This window comes from Strongylocentrotus purpuratus, unplaced genomic scaffold (genome assembly GCF_000002235.5).
Source record: "Strongylocentrotus purpuratus isolate Spur 01 unplaced genomic scaffold, Spur_5.0 spur5_scaffold_1, whole genome shotgun sequence".
NCBI lineage: Eukaryota > Metazoa > Echinodermata > Echinoidea > Camarodonta > Strongylocentrotidae > Strongylocentrotus > Strongylocentrotus purpuratus.
Genome location: NW_022145594.1, coordinates 11,485,290 through 11,507,954, shown reverse-complemented (window position 1 = coordinate 11,507,954; position 22,665 = coordinate 11,485,290). Strand labels below are relative to the sequence as shown.

The 22,665-nt window shown below is 39.4% G+C and overlaps 1 protein-coding gene across 1 annotated transcript in view; it reads right to left on the bottom strand.

The window, feature by feature from the left end:
• Window positions 1-22,665, bottom strand: part of LOC764665 — a 102,061-nt gene that overhangs the window by 29,521 nt on the left and 49,875 nt on the right. The window contains exons 45-67 of the mRNA XM_030978512.1: window positions 21,794-22,060; window positions 19,022-19,225; window positions 17,534-17,683; window positions 16,839-17,018; window positions 15,942-16,058; window positions 15,366-15,518; window positions 14,633-14,785; window positions 13,301-13,621; window positions 12,438-12,582; window positions 11,266-11,483; window positions 10,671-10,889; window positions 10,041-10,147; window positions 9,275-9,528; window positions 8,735-8,901; window positions 7,904-8,119; window positions 7,262-7,495; window positions 6,364-6,551; window positions 5,363-5,774; window positions 4,342-4,488; window positions 3,582-3,730; window positions 2,580-2,742; window positions 1,660-1,860; window positions 509-784 (exon numbers count right to left, since the gene is read on the bottom strand). Of these exons, the coding sequence (XP_030834372.1) occupies window positions 509-784; window positions 1,660-1,860; window positions 2,580-2,742; window positions 3,582-3,730; window positions 4,342-4,488; window positions 5,363-5,774; window positions 6,364-6,551; window positions 7,262-7,495; window positions 7,904-8,119; window positions 8,735-8,901; window positions 9,275-9,528; window positions 10,041-10,147; window positions 10,671-10,889; window positions 11,266-11,483; window positions 12,438-12,582; window positions 13,301-13,621; window positions 14,633-14,785; window positions 15,366-15,518; window positions 15,942-16,058; window positions 16,839-17,018; window positions 17,534-17,683; window positions 19,022-19,225; window positions 21,794-22,060 (4,641 nt within the window). The remainder of the gene's footprint in view (window positions 1-508; window positions 785-1,659; window positions 1,861-2,579; window positions 2,743-3,581; window positions 3,731-4,341; window positions 4,489-5,362; window positions 5,775-6,363; window positions 6,552-7,261; window positions 7,496-7,903; window positions 8,120-8,734; window positions 8,902-9,274; window positions 9,529-10,040; window positions 10,148-10,670; window positions 10,890-11,265; window positions 11,484-12,437; window positions 12,583-13,300; window positions 13,622-14,632; window positions 14,786-15,365; window positions 15,519-15,941; window positions 16,059-16,838; window positions 17,019-17,533; window positions 17,684-19,021; window positions 19,226-21,793; window positions 22,061-22,665) is intronic.

Sequence of the window (22,665 nt, the reverse complement as noted above, 5' to 3'; positions counted from 1 at the left end):
AATTCGGAGTGGGTATGAAAAAAGCGGAGTAACTCCGCCTAAATCGGAGTGGTTGGCAGGTATGCAGTACTCATACACACCAGGGTGGTGTTTCACAAAGATTTTAAGTCAAACTTAACTCTAAGTTTGACTTAAAAAGTATGTAGAGCCATTTGTAGCCTTAAAATAAAATATAATCAAAAGCAAAAATTCAAGTAGTTTACACTTTTCATAAATTCTACATCAAGAACAGGAATTCTCCTTAATAATAGTAAATATGAATAATTTAAATCAAAATTGTATGCCTTTTAAAATAACTTTTACCAAATATTTTCATAGATGCTAACGGCTTTCCATAATTGTTAAGTCCCTCTTAGAGATAAGTTCAACTTAGGATCTTTGTAAAACACCCCCCAGGAATTGCACAGTACTCCCACACACCAGGGCCGAGAGACCTCAGTCTTATAACAAATGATTAAACTCAAAATGATTGCCCCCCCCCAAAAAAAAAAACCTGCTTATACCATACCTGTAGGACAGACGGTATAGTTTGAGCTACCCTCTTCGCAGTAATGACCAGCGGGGCAGTCCAGGCAGTTGTCCTCCCTCTCATTAGGCTGGTAGTATCCCGGCGAGCAGAGGACATAGTCGCTGTTGCCCCCGACGCAGAACGAGCCGGTGGGGCAGGGTCCTCCGGTGGATGAGGCGACGCTAGGGTTGGAGGAGTTGGAACCGAGGTGGCAGTAGAAGCCCGGGTCACATTGACCGCTGGGGTAGCTCAGGCCTGGAATCTCACAGTAGTGGCCTGTTGAGAAGTAACAGTAAAGGAGCATTGGTAGCTTAAAGATGTTCATGCGTGGGTATATAGTCTTTTGTGAAGTATGCAGCTTGGCAATCACTACATAACACTGAGCAAAGGGGTATTACGCTCCTGTGTGTACGTCTGTGTGCTGCCCTCTATATACCCACGCATGAGGAACTTTAAATACACAGAGAAGTGGGCTCAAATGGGGAATTTTACAGCATTCAGGTGTATACCCAACACCAGGCGTTGTCAATCACCAGGATTAGCCTTCAGTTTGATGACCAACAAGCTTTATGAAATAATGTGTCTTTTCCCCACATGGAAAAGTAATTTTCTTACATTTCACTGAACCAAAGACTCTCCGAGAAACTGTGGGACATTTCTTGATGGGACTACGGTTTGCTGTGTCAAGAATTGTACACCCATTAATGGTACTTCCACCAAGTCTGGTGTCGGCGAAATATAACCTTTTGCACATGGAAACTGAAAACTCTCTCTCTCTTTAACACCTTAACTTGTCAGCTCTTTTTTTGACAAATGGCGTCGGGTTTAATATACGACAAGCCACAAGAAATATGCCACTTTGAAGATAACAATTCAGTTCAAATCTTCTGAAAAATGAGAAGAAAATACCAGAGTGACACTTGTAACACAAGGTTTACACCAAGTGTCACCTGATACGTTTATCTTACAAACAGTCTTTGAAAATTAAAATCAGATGAGAAAAAAAAATCCTTGTTTAGGAGAAACTTTAACCAATTTTTATCTCAAGCATTTAATATTATGTAAGGTTTTAAATTGAAAAGTATACATTTTGTAAGTTGGCTACAAACATGAATAGGCACACGTCAAGTGATTTTTCATGGCATCCATACCTTCCAAGCAGTCTTGGCATTCTTCCAAACTTGCGATACCGGTAGCATTGTTGAAGGTGGAGGCGGGACAAGGCTCAGGTTCCCCGGTGCCTTGGATGCAGTAGTAGCCCTCTGGACACACTCCTGCATCACCGCGGGACGACTCACTGGGCTGCCGGGCGTCGGAACCGCTCCTGCAGTAGAAACCAGCATCACAGTCACCTGTACAATTATAAAATAATAATAATATTGGATATTTATATAGCGCACATATCCACCCTGCAAGGTGCTCAAAACGCTCCAATATTATCCCGGCTCTGCTAGGCTACCGATTTTGGTGATCACAGCGTTCAAGGAATTCCTTCCTACCAATCCCCATTTACTTCACCTGGGTGAAGTGTGCCAAATGTAGATCAATGTCTTGCCAAAGGACATTAGTGTGTATCAAAGTGTCAGTATTTAACCATGTCAGTGATCACACAAAGGCAAGCACAAGTGTTGTGGTCTGGTGGATATGTCTTTGGAATGTTGAACACAGGGTACATGGCTCAAATCCCTGCCACCACAGCACTAACGTCCTTTGGCAATGCATTAATCTACACTTGCCACTCTCCACCCAGGTGATGTAATTGGGTATCTGGTATGAAAAAATTCCTTACATGTCATAACACTTTTTCAGGGTAGCTCACCTATAGATGAGGTAATAGTACAGCCCTTAGAAACATGTGTACTAAGCACTATTTAATTTCAATATTCATATTACTATTATTATTAACATTACAATCAAACTGAAAAATATTACTGTCGTACAAGAGTTCCTTCAGAACGTACTTGTCTAAGAAAACAAAAATATTTCTGTTGCCAATTTGATGAACATGTGATCAACTTAGCCCTTTTAAACAAAAATAATGAAAGGGTTAAAACAGGAGATAAACACCTACCTGCTACTGTAGTAGCGTTGACCATGTCACAATAATGTCCAGCAGTGCACTGAGTGCATTGGGTTTCGTTAGCCAGACCAGTGGATGAACTGAATGTCCCGATAGGGCAAGACTGCCATACATGTCCAGTTCCCTCAGGACAATAGAAACCTGCCGGACAGTCCTGGATTACAAGGAGAAAGAGGTCATAAAGTTACACCTGCTCTAGCAAAAATCTGTACAGAAAGACCACAATTTTCTTTGCTTGAAAATTGTCCCAAAAAGAGGTGAATTTTAGTTGAAGCCTTTTAAAACGTACCTGTCTACAAAGACCCTATGGATTCCGAGAAGAAAAAAAACCTGCTTTAGCAACTACCTGTATAGAAAGATCACCTGTCTATAAAGACTGAAAATTGTTGATCATTGCTACATAAAAAAGAAACTGTACATACAGCCAAACTGCCTAAGAAGACATACAGATTTCACTGGAGGTAGATGGACATGTAACTATATTGAGCTATTGATGTGTATCAATGATGAACACCTACAACTTGTTATTAAATGGTTTCTTTAAATAATAATAATAATAATAATAATAATAATAATAGCCTAATAGTCCACTCCAAATTTTATTAAACCGAAACGGAAATTCTTTTTGCCCAATTGATCGTGAGCCCGGCAGCCACTGAGCAGCGCCAGATCGACGTTGCTTTATCCCTTATTGTTGAACGCCAAACAAGGTAGCAACAACTCCCATCTCCCGGTTGTGAGGCGGACGCTCTACTGACTGAGCCAACCCTCTGCACTAGTTTGGCCAGGACAGATTAGACCTCCCTGCAAGGTCACTGACAGGTGGTTATCTCATCAACTCAGCTCTCAATTAACATAAGAAAAAGAGGATCATGGGGGACCAACAGGCACCACTTTGGCATTGTTTTCTATATAGAGGGAGCAAGTACAATAGCTACAAGTAGTGCAGTGGGGCTTTAAATAGAATTTGTGGGACTTTATTTTCAAGCTTACCTCAGGGTTGGAGCCTGTAATACAGTAGTGTCCAGGAGTGCATTGAAGACAAGCTTCATTCTGTGTTGTGTCAGTATACGTTCCTGGTTCACATTGGATCGGCTGAGATGACCCTGCTGGACAGTAGTGACCCACTGGACATTCATCACCTGAAGCAGAAACGGTCAAGTAATTATTTACAATGTTAATTTTTATTTTTGTTAAATTATGAAGTGAGTGACACAGGACTGGAAGTTGAAGACCAATAGAATTCTATGTTAGATAGGAAGTACTGGTTCATCATATAACAAGAAAGTGGAAGGACTCGGTTAAAGTAAGTGAATTGAAGTTGGTTGTTTGGTACGTTTGTTTGTTTTACACGACTGCTAAGAAAGGACTGCTAAGGACCAACGGCTTTTAGTCCTCTCCAAGCGACTTAGTATTGTCAACCAATTCAAAACTTGTTCTTAAGACACATTTATTCAAAATTGCTTTTCATGATTAACTTACTCTCTTCACATTGATGTTTATTTCATATGTATCATAATTTGTAGGCTTAATTTAAAAAAAAAGAATTTTAAATATGTAATTGTTTCTCACTGTATTTTGTTTGTTATAGCCCTTAGAGATATCATCACTAACTGCAAGGAAAAGGCGCTATATCAAATATCTTTTGGATTACTACTAAGTCCAATATAACTTGGGCTAGACTCTGCAGGGTTGTAAATAGCAAAATAGAATTGTAGGATGTATCCAAAGAGTTAAGGAAGGACTTGGATACCTGTGTCTCCATCAGTAGGTGATGCCGAAGTAGCGTTGCCAGCGCAGTAGAATCTTGCATCACAGTCACCTGCTGTGGCGTTCAAGCCGTACGAAGGACAGTATTCACCTGCGTCACAGCCAAGACATTCTGAGATGGACTCACGTCCTGCAAGAGAGAAGCGTGTTTTAATGACTTACTTTAACGTTCTGATTATTGCGACTAATTAACCCTTTCGTCACAATTATTCCACATTTTGTGGTTTGGCCCAATAACTTTTGATTCAGAACCCTAAAAAATATACCAGATACACAAGTAGAAAGGGCAAAATTTCTGCACACACTGCATCAATTTTTGTTTCATGACTATATTGCATTTGATGCCAGGAATTTAAAAAAGGAAAACAGGTTTCAAAATACTTAAATTGGCAACACTTGGACAGATTAAAAATCAGTTTTTTCATAAGAACTCGCAATTTGAAGAAAAAAATGATCATGTACATTGTTTTCAGGGAAATATTTATTATTAATGCCAATTTGAAGAACAATATGTGATCAATTTAGCCCTCAAAATAATAGCAAAAAGATATGCTTGGCTGTGCCACTGACAAAATTTCACACAGATTCTAACAAAGATTTAGAAAAAAGGCATTTCATCTGGCATATAAAGTTTTACTCCGTTTCTCAATGGCTACAGATAACTGCACATTTTTGAAGAATTACGTCTTTCTTCTCTTCATTGTTAACAACACTCACAGTCACAATCAAGTCACTCCTGACAATAGCTGAGCATGCCCATGCAAACTCAAGCATCTTTTCTTTTTAGCAAGAGAGCCAGGTGTTCTTTTCAGAACTCTATCCCCCAAAATGCTTAGAAGTTAATTGAACTGTTCCCTTTCCATGAAAGAATGACCAAATATCCTTGTAAGGACCAATGGGAAGCTGAATAGCAAGATGTAAGTTGTTTAAAATGCAGTTCAATTAATCCTGATATCCTTGTATTTTCACACATGGTGTTACCGAAAAAAACCTGTTGGCCTTACCTTCTGTAGGGTTGTACGTTGATGGTGGACAGTCGTACGTCTTGTTTGATCCTGCAGGACAGTATGTTCCAACAGGACAAATATCCCCTGTGACTCCATCCCTCGGCGTAGGCGACGATGCGCCCAGAATGCAGTAATACCCTGCCTCGCACTCGCCAAATGGCGCGGTCAAACCCTCGCGGGCGCAATACATTCCACCAGAACAAGGTGTGCAGTCGCCCGCAATCTGGAGACCGGTCTGGTCACTAAAGGTTCCATTGGGACAAGCGTACTCCATGGCGTATTTGGTGCCAGAGGGGCAGTAGTGGCCTTCGGGACATGGCTGTGGGTTCTGGACACTGTGGCTGCAGAAGGTATCATTCTGGAGCGTCGCATCACAGTAGAAGCCTGCAGGACAGGTCTTGCACATATCCTGAAAGAGAAAGAGTGGATACGATGCATGTCAAATATTGATATTCTGCTTTTGTATAGCGCTTTATACAATGTTTCTGAGTGCTTTACAGATATACTATTACACTGGTCATTGGATTCAATGCTTGCCCACACACACTGTGTGCACAATCTCCACTCCCTGGGGAGCTTTCCAGCCAGGCGTTACTTGATGCTCTAAAACTGTTCTACCAACAAATGCAGCAATGTCACCAATATCTCTACAACGATACCAAGTATATGTACATGAACAAACCAATATACATTGTACATTGTATAGATCTATCACTATTTATGTCATTCCTTCAATGATACAGCTGTAGAAGTCTTAAATTTTGAGAAAAGAACATAGCTAACAGCGTGTGATACTCTAACACTTTAAAAAAATCAGAACTATTGTTGCAGTTCTATAAAGATACAAAGCACTAAATTCCTCAAATATCTTTAATGTTCAGTGCTCTGTTTCACAGATATATACATGTACATGTAATGAGTCACTGATATTGATGTAGCGGATTTGAGAGGAAAAATTGTTCAGCTCTTTCCAGAACCCTTATCCTTGATCAACCTACCATTCCAAAGTCATCTTGGTACGACCCGGAAGCACATGAGGTAAGGTCAGAGCTGCCGACCTCACAGTAGTGACCCGGGGTACATGTATATTCTGTTGGCTGAGAAGTATTCTGACCACCAGGGCAGTAGTAACCAGCCTGGCAAGGTCCGGTTGGCTCGGGCAGGCCGGAACCCTCGCAGTAGTAGCCTGGAGATGAGAAGAGAACAGGGTATGGTCAAACACGTTTTGTGTGACTGTTGACATCATAGATAACGGAATATGGCCCATCATGTGTAAAACAACATTCAATATTACTTCTATATCCCCATGCAATATATATGTATATTTACAGTTAACTAAACTATTCTCACTCCTAATAATAAGATTTGTTTTTTGTGTTTTTCATAACAGAAGAATGAAAGGTGGAATAGTTGAGTTAGGGCCATTGAATACTTTCAGATGTGAGCTTTAAAATGTCACACTCTCAAGGAACATAAATCGGGACAAATACAGTTTTCACATGCCTTAATATAAAATTAATAAAACTTGGTAAGGCTATGAATAATTAAGTTATTAATTGTACATATAAATATCATTTTCATTAATGCATGATAAAAATTTCATGATGTTGAAGAAATGAAATTAGATTTGTCAATTTGTAGAATTTCAAATTCTCCATTTTGGGGGCACTTTCGGATACAGTTCTTAATACTGCATAGTACAATGAAACATCTAAAAGAAAGACCGCTTAGGCAGACAAGAAAAAGAGTTTTTATAGGCAGGTCTTCGTGTACAGGTTTCAACGAGAAACCATTTTCAATTGGAAACAAATTTGATCAGTATAGACGGGTGGTCTTTCTATACAAGTGGGCTTAAAGCAGACTGTCAGACTGTCAATATACATGAATGATTCCTACCTGGCAAGCATGGCATACAATCGCCCAGTTCCATATTCCTTGTGGTGTTGCTATAGTAACCGGCTGGGCATGGTATGGGGTCATAGGTCGCCTCGGGACAGTAGTGGCCCGTGGGACACACGGCTCCGGTGACGTTGTCCGTGGGTGTGGCTTCGTAAGCCCCCAGGGTACAGTAGTAGCCAGGGTCGCACGGTCCAGTGACGTTAGACATTCCGTATTCTTCGCAATAGTAGCCTGTCGTGAGTGTGGTTTGAAATAGAGAGAAACTATGTTTACAAGTGAAAAAAGCAAGCCTAACATTTTGAAATAATTATCCGGAAATCATATTTGAAATTATTCAAAAGAGGTCAACCCCGCTGCAATTTTTCCAAATAGACGACGGCCGTTTCCGGGTCAAGAAACATTTGCAAATTGCAAAACTTCAGTGTCTGGTTTCTACTATTTTGTGGCTAGAAACTTATTATTGGGCGCTAAGACCGGTGGTAGCACATTATTGACCTACAAGAAATGAAAACGAAATATGAGCAGTATGATCTTTTGACAAATCTTGGTCACTATAAATTTGCGAAAATTCTGGTTTTGCAGTATACCTTTGATTTACCAAACAGGAATGGATTATTTCCCCCCCCCCCCCCCACTCACCAGGTGTGCAACTTGTAGGTTCAATGGATCCCTCGGGACAGAACTCTCCAGGCGAACACTGCCCTCCAGTGGCATTGGACGAACAGAAGCAGGAGGTGGTGATGTTGTTGAAGCCGTAATCTGTTGGCATGCTTGACCACGCCCCTCGGATACAGTACCAGCCCGGGGCGCAAGGGTCAGTAGGGGTGCTAAGACCGGTAGTGCCACAGTATTGACCTACAGGGAAGTAATGTAGAAAACAAAGTATGAGCAGTATGATCTTTGAATTGGAAACACATGTCAGACCATCGACTAGGCCCCTCTGATACAGGACCAGCCCGGGGCGCAAGGGTCGGTAGGGGTGCTAAGACCTGTAGTGCCACAGTATTGACCTATGATGAAGGAATACTGAAGAAAAAAAAATGAGTATGAACAGTTTGATCTTTGAATTGGCAACACATGTCAGACCCCGCCCTTTGAATACGGTTTCAACCAGGGGCGCTAATACAGTTGGGGGCACATTATTGACCTACAAAGGAAGAAAAAAGAAATATGAGCAGTATGATCTTTGAATTGGCAACACCTTTCTAACCACACTGCTTGTATACAGTACCAGCTGGGGTGAACGCATCTGCGGATGTGTGGCACAGTATGAAAAGGAATACTAAAACAAAAATAAGTATATAAGTATTAGAATGTCTAAGTTTAAAATATTTAGACAAACACAAAAACTGTTTTCCTGTAATAATTGGCAAATTTTATTTCAGTTTAAATCTTGATACTCCATAATTTCTTTTTTTTTTGACTGAGTGTAGCATGAATTTAAATTTCTGTAAAGTATTGAGTACTCACCAGGTGTACATGGCTTGCAGTCCACCAGGTCGTGTTTGCCCTCATAGTCGTTGTAGTAGCCCTTGGGGCAAGGGAACTCGTAGGAGGACTTGGTGCCCTCTGGACAGTAGTGACCAGTTGGACATGGGGTGTCGCTGTAGTGGACATCACCGCTTTCACAGTAATACCTATATATGAATGGGAAGAGCATATGACATTAACGAAATAATATGTATTTACTGGACTTTCAAGAGATATCATAGATGTCATCAAGCACTATATAAACCTAGAATATCATTATTATAATCATCATTATTATTATTGTCAATCATATCATAATTATCATTGTGCAATACTTGATTCTTTTTATCATTATTATTTTCATTTATATCATAATTATCATTGTGCAATACCTGATTCATTTTATCATTATTATTATTACCATCATTATTATTATTATTACTAAAATTATTGCTATCATTTCACAATACAGGATTATCATTATTACTATTATCATTATTATTATTATATTATTATAGTTGTATTTTAATGTCATCTTACCCTGCTGGACATGGGTCACACTCTGACTGACCGGTCTGGTTGTTGTACGTTCCAGCCTCGCAGTCCAGTGGATACGACGTCCCGTTTGGACAGTAGTGACCAACGGGGCAAGGACCGCCGGTCGAATCGACTGTCGGATTGTTGGGATCTTTGGCGCCTCGTAGGCAGTAGAACCCGGCGTAGCAGTCACCGGTCGGAGCGGTCAAGCCAAAGACTTCACAGTACTGGCTGTATAGACACTGTGTGCACTCACTCTGTTAAACAGAAGAGGTTTGTTCATTGCATTTATTTCTGGCATTTATACGGGGGAGAACATTTTCATCAAAAGTGATGGACTTTGAGTTTATTGGTTTCAAATTTCACCGATAAAATACAAATAACATAATAAACATGAAAGACATATTGTTTCATAGTTCAAAAAATGATTATATTAATTGACAAATTAATCAGACTACAAAGTTACATATCATCAAATTTGTTTGACAACTTATTTAAAGGAAATCCAGACAAGAAAAGCACAAACTGTCAAATGTGCAGAAACCTATAGAAAAGCAGAGCTTGTAAGGAATAGGTTTCTGGGAGACTTGAAAAAATGACACTGATTTCAAAGAGGCCCTGTTTGGTAACAACAAAATGTACCAACAATCATGAGTATAAACTCAAAACAAAACTGATAAAATCCAATTCTTTTTCACAACATTAAGGTAAAAATTAGTATCCACTATTCTTAAGAGCCTACTGTAAATGTATGAAGACAGTTACTCACTGAGTTGGTCAGTTTGGTGACATTTCCAAACGTTCCTCTTGGACACGGTGTGGGAGTGTCCGAGCCTTCTGGACAGTAGGAACCCTCGGGACATACTCCAGCCACTCCTACAAGATACACAAGGAACAGTCAAAAGAAGGTAATTTTTTTTTCAAGAGAACTTAAGTAGCAAACACATATAGGAAATTAAACAAACAAATTGAATGGTAAAACCTAGAGCTTCCTTTTTAATGTTATGTTTGCGATGTGAGTATGTGAATCTTTGTCTCTGTATATTTCATCTTATCTAGGGAATATGCAGTTACATCTGTGAAATTTTAAAATTATAATGAAAAAGATTGTAAGCTTTAAACAATAATGTAAATGGAAAATATAACAAGAAACGTGCCGAGACCGAAGATCAAAATGCTCTGCTGGAAATATATCATATCGTTCTTCTGGAAATCATTTAAAAGATATCTTGAATTCTTGATAAGTTCATTAAAGAAAAAGCTGGTTCCAATTGACTCTGAATTGTTCAGTAAGTTTGTTCGTTCGTGTCTCCTTATATCAAGATTAATGTATCTTGATCTTCGGAGTAGTTGCAGCAGATGGGTTGCTATGACCAACAAAACCAAGGATATTGGTTACCTTTAAAAGTGACCTCAGGCGTAGCGGTGTCCGACCCCTCAGTGCAGAAGTACCCTGCCTCGCAGTCTGCCGTTACCATGGTCGCGTTGAGCTCAGAGCAGAACTTCCCTGGTGAGCAGAGGGTGCACTGGGTCTCATTGGCCAGGCCAGCCATGTTGGAGAAGGATCCCGTCGGGCAGGGCTGCCAGTCGTAACCGGTTCCAGCCGGACAGTAGAAGCCTATGAATCGGTTTGAACAGGAAAACCATTTGAAATGTTGTCATTTAGTTTCTTATTTAAAGAAATGCAAATTTCAGTCGTAACCAGTTTCAGCCGGACAGTAGAAGCCTGTGAATCGGTTTGAACAGGAAAACCATTTGATATTTTGTCATGCAGTTTCTTAGTTTGAGAGATGCAAATTAGATCCAAAAGAAGTTAAGGGAAATGTTGGTGATTGGTCACTTCAGAGCAGATTCAACATCAAATGGTAGATGGTTCAAGCTACCTACCGTGTTGTAAGAAATCAAACAAGGTAATCCGTAGCTACGATACCTTTAAAAAATAGGGAGAGTGGACTTTTAGAAACCTTCTCTCTTTTCAAGTCTGCATGACTCACCATGTGGACACTCCTCTGGTTCGTATCCTGTTGTGCAGAAGAATCCGGCCGGACAGGTATCGCACTCGCTACGATGCGTCTCGGTAGTGTAGGTCCCTGCCTCACATGGCAACGGTGAGGTTGTCTGACCGGGGCAGTAGTGACCGGTCGTGCAAGGGTCACCGGTGATGCCGCCATCCTCGGGTGTGGCCGTGGATGCATTGGTGGAGCAGTAATAGCTGAATAATGATTTCAATTTAATAATAAATAATAATAAATTTATATAGCGCAGCTTTTATACAAAGTATATTCAGCTGCGCTGGTTCAGAGCTCCTTTTTAATTAAATTCTACAAAATAGAATTTGTCAATTGAATATGTTTTTATTTTGGATATGAAGACATTGAGAGATGGAAAGCTTCGTATTTCTATTGGCAAGCTATTCCATAGTTTGGGGGCAGCAATAGCAAAGGCATGGTCCCCTAGTGTTACTTTAGTTTTGCCATGGGGAATCTGGAACAATAATTCATCTCTGGAACTGTGCAGGCTACAACTGTGTGACTGGACTTTGAGATGAATTTTGTTATGTAACTAGGAGCTTGACCACTCAATGATTTATAAACAATTAACAACATTTAGAATGAAATTCTTTGACGGACTGGCAACCAATTTCACATTGATGTACATACATGCTTCAGCTAGTAATCCAACCTAGTGAAAAATACTACTACTACTACTACTAATAATTAAACGCTTTTGTAAAGTGCATAACACATAGCCATAATTGCACCTCTCTATGTGCTTTACAGACCAGAATACAGAAGTGGACATTGTACACTTGGATCATAATTTTGGGATTTTACAAATTGCTAAATAAGTATATTTTCAAATAAATTCTGAAATTTTTGCATGTCTCTATATTTCTTAGAAATTGCAGCAATTTATTCCATAAAACAACAACTACGTACGATAATGGCCTTTCCTGTTAGATTTTTACATAGTCTGTGGGATAAATACTTTTTCACTAGATCGCAGCATTCTTCTTGGGTTTATACTGTATTAATAAATCAATGAGATATGATAGAGCAAACTGTTGGAAACATTGATAAGTTAATAAACCTACTTTAAAACAAAACAATATATAAACCTTGTACTGTACATTCAAAGGTTAAAGGTCATAGGTCAAAGGCCTTACCCTGGATCACATGGTCCTGACGGAGCTGTCAGTCCGGTGCCGTTGCAGTAGAAGCCGCCTGAACATGGGTAGCAGTCGCTGGCCTTCTCTAGACCAAGGCTATCAGACCACGTCCCAACTGGACAGTTCTCTGGGGCCGGAGTGCCTAGTGGAAAAGGATTACATCATTATTCTCAGTCACTTAAAGTCACTGAATGGCATTGGAGTGGACATTAATCTACATTTGCCACTCTCCACCCAGGTGTTCCAGAAGATAACGGGTCCTGGAATGAAGGAATTCCTTGAATGCTGTGGGCACCAAAATAGGTAGCCTAGCAGAGCTGGGGTAATTTTGGAGCACCTTGCATGGTGAATATGTGTGATATAAAATATCCAAAATTATCATAATTAGTAGACTACAAATCCTGCTCTACATATGAATTGTGCACAATAGCATTGGTTTTTACTGAAACATTTTTGTACCCTTCTGTATACACTTTTAACACATTACATAATACATTCACAGCTTTAAAAAAATATTACATTATTACAAATCTGGTCAATGCAGAAGGGGCAAATGGTGGCAAAAATGTTGGCAAAAATGAAATTATCACATTCAAATAGAAAAGAAATATACATGTGCTACATACATATACATGTAGAGTGCTCTCCCTGAGCCACAACAGCCTCTCACTTCAAATACTGTAAAATGTACAGTGTTTCCTCTCTGAAACAGACAAATTGAGGCCAAGATTCTTTTTTGCTCGGTTACATTAATAAACGCGATTTCCTGATTTTACTCTGGAAAGTTTGCTCATGACTGTATTTAAATCACGAAAAGTTACACAGGCCCATGCTGCAAGTCTTTGTATAAAATCCCTAACCTTCTATGCAGTATTTCCCTGCAGGACACTCCACCCCAGTCACATCGTCGTCGGGCGTGGCACTTGACGATGCCCCGATGCACCAATAGCCTGCAGTACAGTCGCCCATATAATTATCCTGGCCCGGTGTGTCGCAGAACTTTCCAGGAGGACAGTCTAAGCACTGACCCTCCCTCTCCAGTCTTTCTGAGGGGTTGTACGTTCCGGCTGGGCAGGGGTACTGGGTGCTGAACTCGGTTCCATTCATGCAGTAGTGCCCCACGGGACAAGGGTAGATGGTGTAGATCGAGATGGGGGCATCGGCCACGTCACAGTAGTATCCTAATAAATGATGAGAAACCATGATGATGATGATGATGATTGTCTTACAAAGATGATGCTTTTGTTGGGCAGTGGTTCAAAACAATTTTTTAAGTTTTCCATATTTATTCAGTACAAGAACAGAAGATAAAAGTTTGATGATCTTCATTCATCATTATGCCTCATGTGACTTTGACATCCCCTTGTGTCAAGAAAAAAATCTTTATCTCAAAAACTTGTTGGATGTTCTATCATTTTTTTTTTTTACAATTAAGTCAATATTACAGTCAAACCTGCTTTAATAACCACCTGTCTACAACAAGCACATTTTTTGTTTTCCTTGAAAACTGTTTCTGATTGACACATGTACTAAAGGAACCTGTCTACAAAGACCCCTTTTTGTGTCTCCCTTGGGCTGTCGCTGTAGACAGGTTTGACTGTACATGTGCTGTGCAGATGCTTCTTCATTTGTGCATATTTTGGATTTTCTCAAAACTGCACTAATTTATGATATGTCTCGATAATAGTCATCGCAATTAGATATACCATCATATTCTTATGAAGCTTTCAATATTGCAGTGCTTCACAGACCAAACAGAAATGGCTGAATAACATTCACATGAATCAAAACTATTCCTGGATTCAGGGGTGATAGTGAGCACTAAAATAAAAATAGGTTTTTTGTTTTCCGCTCAACCACGCCCCCCTTGAGTAAAAAAAAGAAGAGGATTCACGGGGGGAAATGGCCTCTAACAACATTCTCCCCTTTTGAGTAAGAAAATTGGGGGGAAAATAGGGCAAAATACGGAAGAATAGAGAAAATAAGGGGGAATAGGGAAAATCAGGATAAAAAAGGGAAGGGAAAAAATCTGGTAAAAAAAAAAAAATCTGGATTTTTTTTTTTTTTTTTTTTTTAATCGGGAAGAAAAAAAAAATCGGGAACAAATCGGGGGAAAAAAATAATTTTAAATCGGAAAACCGATTTAAATCGGGTTTTTATCAGGCCTGTGGATTAAAATTTCATTTTCATACCTCCATTGCAGAGTTTGCATGATGACTGTCCGGTATCGTCCTGGTAGGTCCCTGATACGCAAGCGGTCTCATTGGCACTGCCTTCCTCGCAGTAATACCCTTCACCGCAGGGGAAGGGGCTGCTAGAGGACTGACCGGTTGGGCAGTAATAACCTGTAGAAAGAAAAGAACAATTATGCAGTCAAACCTGTCCTGATGGTCACTTATCTATACAGGTTTCAAAGCCAATCTGTACTAGTTTGGCTAGGAGGTATTAGACCACCCAGGAAGGTCACTGACAGGTGGCTATCTCATCAACTCAGCTCTCAATTAACATAAGAAAAAGAGGATCATGGGGGATCAATGGTCACCGATTAGGCATTGTTTACTATATATTGGGAGCAAGTAGCTACAAGTAGTACAGTGGGCCTTTTAAGAGTCACTTGTATTTTCTCCTACAAAGATGCAAGCGCTGTAGAATGTGTCTAGAAATGTGAACTGTCCAAGCTGGAATCTTCTTCTGTTTCCTAAAGGGGCACTGTAGGTTGTCTTTTCATCATGATAATCACCATTATCATCACCTTCGTCATCATCAGCATCCTCATCAGCATCATAAGTATTTTCATCATCACTATTGCTATCATCATCACCATCACCACCATCATCGCCACCACTGTCACTATTAAACTATTTGTAATTTTCATTTTCAGTTGCTAATTTCATTACAATGTACAATCGCTAGACCTAGCCCTACCTGGATCACACAGTCCAGTTGGTTGTGTTAGTCCAGGAGCTTCACAGTAGGACCCTGCTGTACAGTCTGTGCATTGGGACTCTATCATTAGACCAGTGCTGTTGGAATAAGTCCCAGATGGGCACATAGAAGGGTTGGCTCCAGTTCCATTTCCTACAAAGATTTATGAGAGTAAACAAAATAAATAACAAAGTAAGAAACAACTGTGTAAAAAAACAAGGGAAGCAATTTGTATTCATGTATTCACGCACAACATATACCTGTATGAAAATAAACATATGAGCCCTAATTCAGAAAGGAGGTTTTAATTTAACCCATGGTTTAAATCTTGATTTACATAAAACCATGGTCTAAAATTAGCGCAAAATAGGCGTGATACAGTCAGAGGTCGAATATTAGACGTAGGCAGGGTATGCTTGATTTGCGCTAATTCTAAACCATGGGTTATGTAAATGAGGGTTTAAACCATGGGTTAAATTTAAACCTCCTTTGTGGATTCAGGCCGTGGGGGATAATACAGATTCAACTGTTGGTCCAAAGTTATCTTGGGCTCATTATTCATTGTGTTAAACTTACCGCAGTATCTTCCTCTAGGGCATATATCACCCGTGATACCATCCGTAGGATCAGGTCTCACTGCTGTGCTGATGCAATAGAAGCCTTCCATACACTTCCCTGCTACATCGGCTAGACCTACAGTACATGAACAAAAACAAGAACAGAAATATTGAGCATCAAAGGAGGGCTAATCAGTACAAATTAAACAAGGAAATAGTTAAAGGCATCGTTTAACAATGTTAAATCTGAGATGCATAGCCTTACGTATTATCAGTGTCTGTGATATGGTGTAATATTGAAGCCTTAAAAAAGTACAAATCTTTGAGTGACCGGTTTTACCATACTCATTTTCCCCAATAGACTTTAGTGTTATAAAATATGTTGGGAAAAACAAAAAATGAACTTTCGATTTTCAATCAAATAAAGCATTTTGAAATAATGTCTCTCGGCAAGATATTAATCTAAATATGCCACACTCCACCTAGGTGAGGTAAATGGGTACCGTAGGCAGAAATTCCTTGAATGCTTGAGCACCTTTTCATGGTAGCTCAGCTAAGGCGAGGGTAATGACATGATCCCAGGGCCCTCAGGGAGAACAGTATTTATACTGATTAAGGCTACCATGGGCAAACAAGACATTGTTATTATCATTATAACCAAAACAAATCTTGTCTATGAATCTACCATAAATCTCTGTGTATAAGAGGCACTTCTCTCTTCCCTTCAAATTAGGAACGTAGTTTAACTTCAAATAGTAGATCCTATTTTTTATTCGCATTATGTAATTTATGTTGAGACACAGAGATTTTCGAAATATCCTGTACCTGTCCACAAGACGCACTCCCGACTTTAAAAAATTTTCCAGCGGAAAAAACATGCGTCTCATACACGGAGATTTACGGTAGGTGTAATTACCTTCAACGTCACAATAGTTTCCTTCTGTGCATTCCTCCGGTTCAATCGATCCTCGTGGACAGTAGTAACCAGGCTGACAGCGCCCTCCAGTGCTCAAGCTAGGACAGAGGCAATCGCCATCGGTGTAGTTGTCAAAGTCCATCGGTTGAGCAGTCCAAGCACCTTGGATACAGAAGAAACCTAGAAATAGGAAAATACAGGTTAATAGTGGATTCATTTTCAATATAAAAGATTTTTGTGTAATGAATGTGTAGTCATGTTGTGTCTTACTTATGATACTAAGAAGATGTATTTTTTTGTATTTTTGATTAATTTTTAATATAAAAGATTTTTATGTGATAAATGTGGGTGCCTCTTAAAATGACTGTAAAACAAGAAATTGTTTAAATATAAAACTTTTCTCTGTGAAGATGTCAAAGTCCGTTGGTTGGGCAGTCTAAGCTCTGTGTATACAGAAGAAGCCTTAAAGTAGCTTTGCAAAGATTTAAAAAACTTTATTTTCATCATTGCAATGGTGAATCTTTGATTGGACAATTTTATCAAAATTCAATGCTTGGAAAAATTTGAAGTACCGATCAATATCAATTACAAAACGCTTAAATATAACCCTGGCATAGCACCTGAAGAGCTCTCCAAACACTGCTGAGATGTGTGACATCACAGGTTGCAATTTTACTATTTTTTAAGGATCTCACCTTCATCGCAGTCTCCGGTGACTGTGGTGTTTCCCTCGTAAGCACAGTACTTCCCTGGATCACAAATGGTACAGTCCGCCAGGGTGTGCCCGTTCTCGTTGGGTCGGTAGGTTCCCTTTGGACATGGGTATTGATAAGCGTGCTCGGTACCTGATAGCATATAATGAAATAGGATAATATAATAATAATAATAGGTCCAGTCATATATAGAGCAGCTACTATACACGTATGAACATACACTACTGCGCTTAATACAAAGAATCACGATATTACCCCGGCTGTAGCTGAGCCGCCATAATCAGGCGCTAAAGCATTCAAGGAATTTCTTGGCGATTGGACAATAGCAACCAGCTGGGCAGTCCAAAAGTTTTCAGTTGGCCAAGTTATCAAGGCAGTACTAATAATCCATCAATATTTTTATCATCAATATTTTAATCCATACAATACATGATAATCTTGTCAATAAAATCCTATGATTTGCATCTTATCCACAAAACTTTATTTGTCGGCGGGAAAATACATGTACATGAAATAGCAATGTGGGCAGTCAAATTGCCTGATAAGTGGAATATTCTACCGACAAAATCCTCTATAAGCAATGGATCTTTGTCATTATTATCTATATAAAGCTTTCAAGTGGTACAATAAATCAGTGTATTCAATATCTTTAGCGCAGTACCTGGATGACTGACCAATATTGTTTTAGTATTGCTCAGTCATCCAGGAACTTCAACTATCAAAATCAATATCATATCAATATCCCACGAAAACAAAGCCATCTTTACCAAGTTAAGTCAAATTTTGTAATTTCGCTAGTTGGACTAAAATAGATAATAATAATTTTTTATGGCTTTGTTTTCGTGTGGTACAAGAATATATTGCTCTCGCTATTAAAGACAATATTAGACTCTTCTTTGACTCGTCCAATATTGCAGAGCTGCCAACCTCAACTGAACAAAAATCCTATTATTTTCCCCGAAAAATCCTATTTTTGATCGATAAGTACTTTCTCACTGCGAAAATGCATTTTTTTTTTTTTGCAATTTGCAATTTGCATAAGTTCCAACATACAGGAAGAAATTTGTCAATGGACCAATGGTTGAATATGCATGATTTCGTCATGACAAGTGTTCGATGAGCCAATGAACATCCCTACATTGACAATGTGAGATGCTTGTAGGATACTTTACAGGAGAGAATGGGCTATTTTCCATTGAAAATGGCACACAAACATTGTTTTTTTTTTGAAAATTGTATATTTTGAGGAAAAATCGTACTGTCGTACATGTATTTACTTCTAAAAATCGTACGAAATACAATAAAATCGTACTGGTTGGCAGCTCTGAATATTGTCATATCTTGAGCAATAAATTCTTGTATAACACTCAAGGCAATCCAATATTATATAAATACATTCATGAGTAACTGTAGTCCTCCATATTGTCCATGGGACCTTTAATTGACATCCTATCAGAGAGACTGGCTTACCATTAGGGCAGTAGAAACCGGCTGGGCAGTCGAATGGCCTGAAGTTGGACACGTTTCCAGGACAATACCAGCCACCCTGACAGGTCTGGCATTCCGACTGTTGGGTGTTCTCGTTGTATGTTCCCGGCGGGCAGCCGATGGGCTCGCTGGACCCTGCCTCGCAGTAGGTCCCCACGGGACAAGGAGCGCCAGTGATGTCGTCTCCTGTGGTGGAAGGTACAGAGGTTAAAGTTGACAGAATTTAACATGATAACTAGAATGAAACCAGTATTTTAAGAAGCTCAAGGGAAACATGAAGTATTCTTCATATACAGGTTCCTTAAAGGTAATACAAAGTTTTGGGAAATTTTGAAAATTGGGTGGATAGTGAATCTTTACAATTTTGATATATTTGGATGCCCCTGTGGATGTATTATAAGCAATAAAAAAATTAGCCCCTAAAACACTTCTGTTTTCGAGAGAAATTAAATAAAACTAGATGGAATTCGACTGCGCGCAGTCGAAAATGATGCCTCCGTCATAGAGCAATTTTACAAACCAAAACAGAACACATTTTTCGAATTCAAGTTCAATTGTAATCCATTAACAGGTTCTCAGAATATCATGATTACAAGCAATTTCTCATATACATATATGACCCTTTGATCTTTGACCTCATGACCCTAAAATCTACTCAGTTCATTGGCTCTGCAAGATGTCCTGAGTTAAATAGTAATCCATCTGTCAGTTCTGATGAGAATGTGTTCACAAGCTATTTCTGCATACATAATGAGCCCATGACCTTTGACCTTATGAACCAAGAATCTACTCAGTTCATTGGCTCTGCAAGTAACATACATGACCTAATTTTGGCAGGAATCCATCAATCGGTTCTTGAGAACGCGATCACGAGCTGTTTTTTGCATACATAATGTGCGTTGTGGCCTTTGACCTTTGACCTCGTGACCCCAAAATCTAATCACTTCATCGGTTCTGCAAGTAACATACATGACCTAAGTTTGGCAGCAATCCATCACTCGGTTCTTGAGATAACGCGATCACGAGCTGTTTTTGCATACATAATGAGCCCTGTGACCTTTGACCTTTAACCTCATGACCCCAAAATCTAATCAGTTCTTTGACTCTGCAAGATACATACATGACCAAAGTTTGGCAGGAATCCATCAATCGGTTCTTCAGATAACGCGATCACGAGCTGTTTTTGCATACATAATGAGCCCTGTGACCTTTGACCTTTGACCTCGTAACCCCAAAATCTAATCAGTTCATCGGCTCTACAAGATACATACATGACGAAAGTTTGGCAGGAATCCATCAATCGGTTCTTCAGATAACGCGATCACGAGAACGGGACGTACGTACGTACGTACAGACGGACGGACGGACAACCCGAAAACATAATGCCTCCGGCTACTTCGTAACGACAAAATAAAAATTTACCGGTGCTCCCGGTAAATTTTGATAAATTTGAAATAGCGCCTAAGGCCGTACAATGGTAGCTGCGACCATGAAAATCTCAGAATATGTAGTTGGGATATATAATTTCCAAACGGGAATAGCTAATCGGTCGATTTTAGTCAAGAAACATTGTTCCATAGCTAAATTAATATCTTGACCTTGAGAGGGAGCTACACAACATGAAGAGTTTATTATTTATAATTTCATAACTTTAGACTCAATTTCAACCGCGACAACGCTCAATGTATATTGTAGGAACGCATATGCTTCCAATATGTTAATTTGAACTAAATTCATGACCCCATACCAAAACTTTGTAATACCTTTAAGTACAGGTTTTTTCTATGAGAAACAGTATTCAAGGGAAACAAAAAATGTGGTCTTACAGACAGGTGGTCTTTCTATGTACAGGTGGTCGATAAAGCAGGTTTGACTGTCCATTTCTATGTGGAAATGACCATACAGGTCTAGAAATGATTGTTTGAATAACACCGTTCCAAACTTACAAGATCATTTTTATGTTGCAAAAGAATGTTAATGTATGGGTAAATTTATAAGTTTGCAAAGAACTTTTCATTTCTAAAATGGAATCTTAACTCTTTATTGGCTATGAAATGATATTCTAGAATGCCAGGATGTTTTTATATTCTTGTACAAACACATTGACAAGATGCTGTGTGTCTAGACAAATTGTGTATCTGGACAGATGATTTAAAACAGCAATTGGAGAAGTTTAAAAGCGATATTTCATGAGTCTTTAAAGACTTGTGTTGGGTAATATTATAAAGGACAAATATTCATGACAGTTAGTACTTTTTAATCAATATTCTTTCTTCAATCTGAGGGCAAAAGAGAAAGCTTTATGTGTGTTAAGTGTCCGGACACCCAAACCACCATCATACATGTGATAGAAATTGACTGTGGCAGTCCATAGCATGTTTCATCAGTAGATTATGTAGTCTAATATGATGATGACATGGATCCTAATCAAATGAATGGTTGAGAGCGTACACGTGAACGGGCATTTATTTTGCCTAACGCGTAATTTGGATAATGACCGGTCGTTAGTAAAATCATGTTATAAAACATCATTTTATTAAAAAGATAAAACATAATCTTATAAAACAAATAATACACATCATTTTGTTCGGGCATTAGTAAAATTACCTACACTTGGTACCTTCAATACAGTCCAAACAACCTCGGCTATCGCATCGGGCGTGTTAGACTGTTCCAAAGGTACCTTGGGTGGGTAATTCTTACTAATACCCTCACTGCTGTGTATTATTTGTATACTATCCAGTTGTGACTTACCGATGGGGTTGGGATAGGAGGAGCCGTAGTGACAGTAGAACCCAGGATCGCAGGGAGCCTGTGGTCCAGTCAGGTTATAAGTACCGCAGTAGAACCCTGGATCACATGCCTCGCACTGTGACTCCTCGGACAGATAGAGGGCGTCTGAGTAGGTCCCGTTTGGGCACGGCTGAGGAATGGAGGTCTGCTGCGGACAGAAGAAACCTTGAGGGCACGGTCCGCCGATCCCGCTGTTGGTCTCGCCGTCCGGGTTGATGATGTTCACACCTTTAATGGAAAGAAAAGTGTTGCCAATTTGTTTATGACATCCACACTTGAATAGATAGAAGAGCTCTAGCCGTATTTTTAATACAAAGATTAATGTTCATTTCAACGATATATGAATATTAATTCCCATCCTAAACACTTTTCGAGTATACCCACATAAATTTTCATTGGAAATCATGCAGTCCCATACTTTCTGATTCATGTCGGGTGTACCACGATCTCTCTCAACGGTTTTTTTCATCTACAATAATTTTATCCAGGAACCTAAAATACACAAGCACTGCTTTTTAATAGGTTTGTCACATTCTACTTAATCTATTGTATGAATTGAGAATCATTGAGATTAACTCCGGGAAGCTCCAACACCGGCGCGCAGCGTCGGAGCTTCGGTCAAACTGTCGTGGTGGCTTCGAAAAAAAAAAATGGGGCGACGTTATCGTTAAAATCTGCAAATGGAGTACTTACAATTTTTACATCATAGGGTGCACTACTTCTCAGGGCATAACAATGATCACTTGAATTCATAATTTGAAGAAGTCTTCGATGGGAAAAAAGGGTTTTTCAGAGCACTACCCAAACGACTATTCCATGTTGCAGCGTCGATT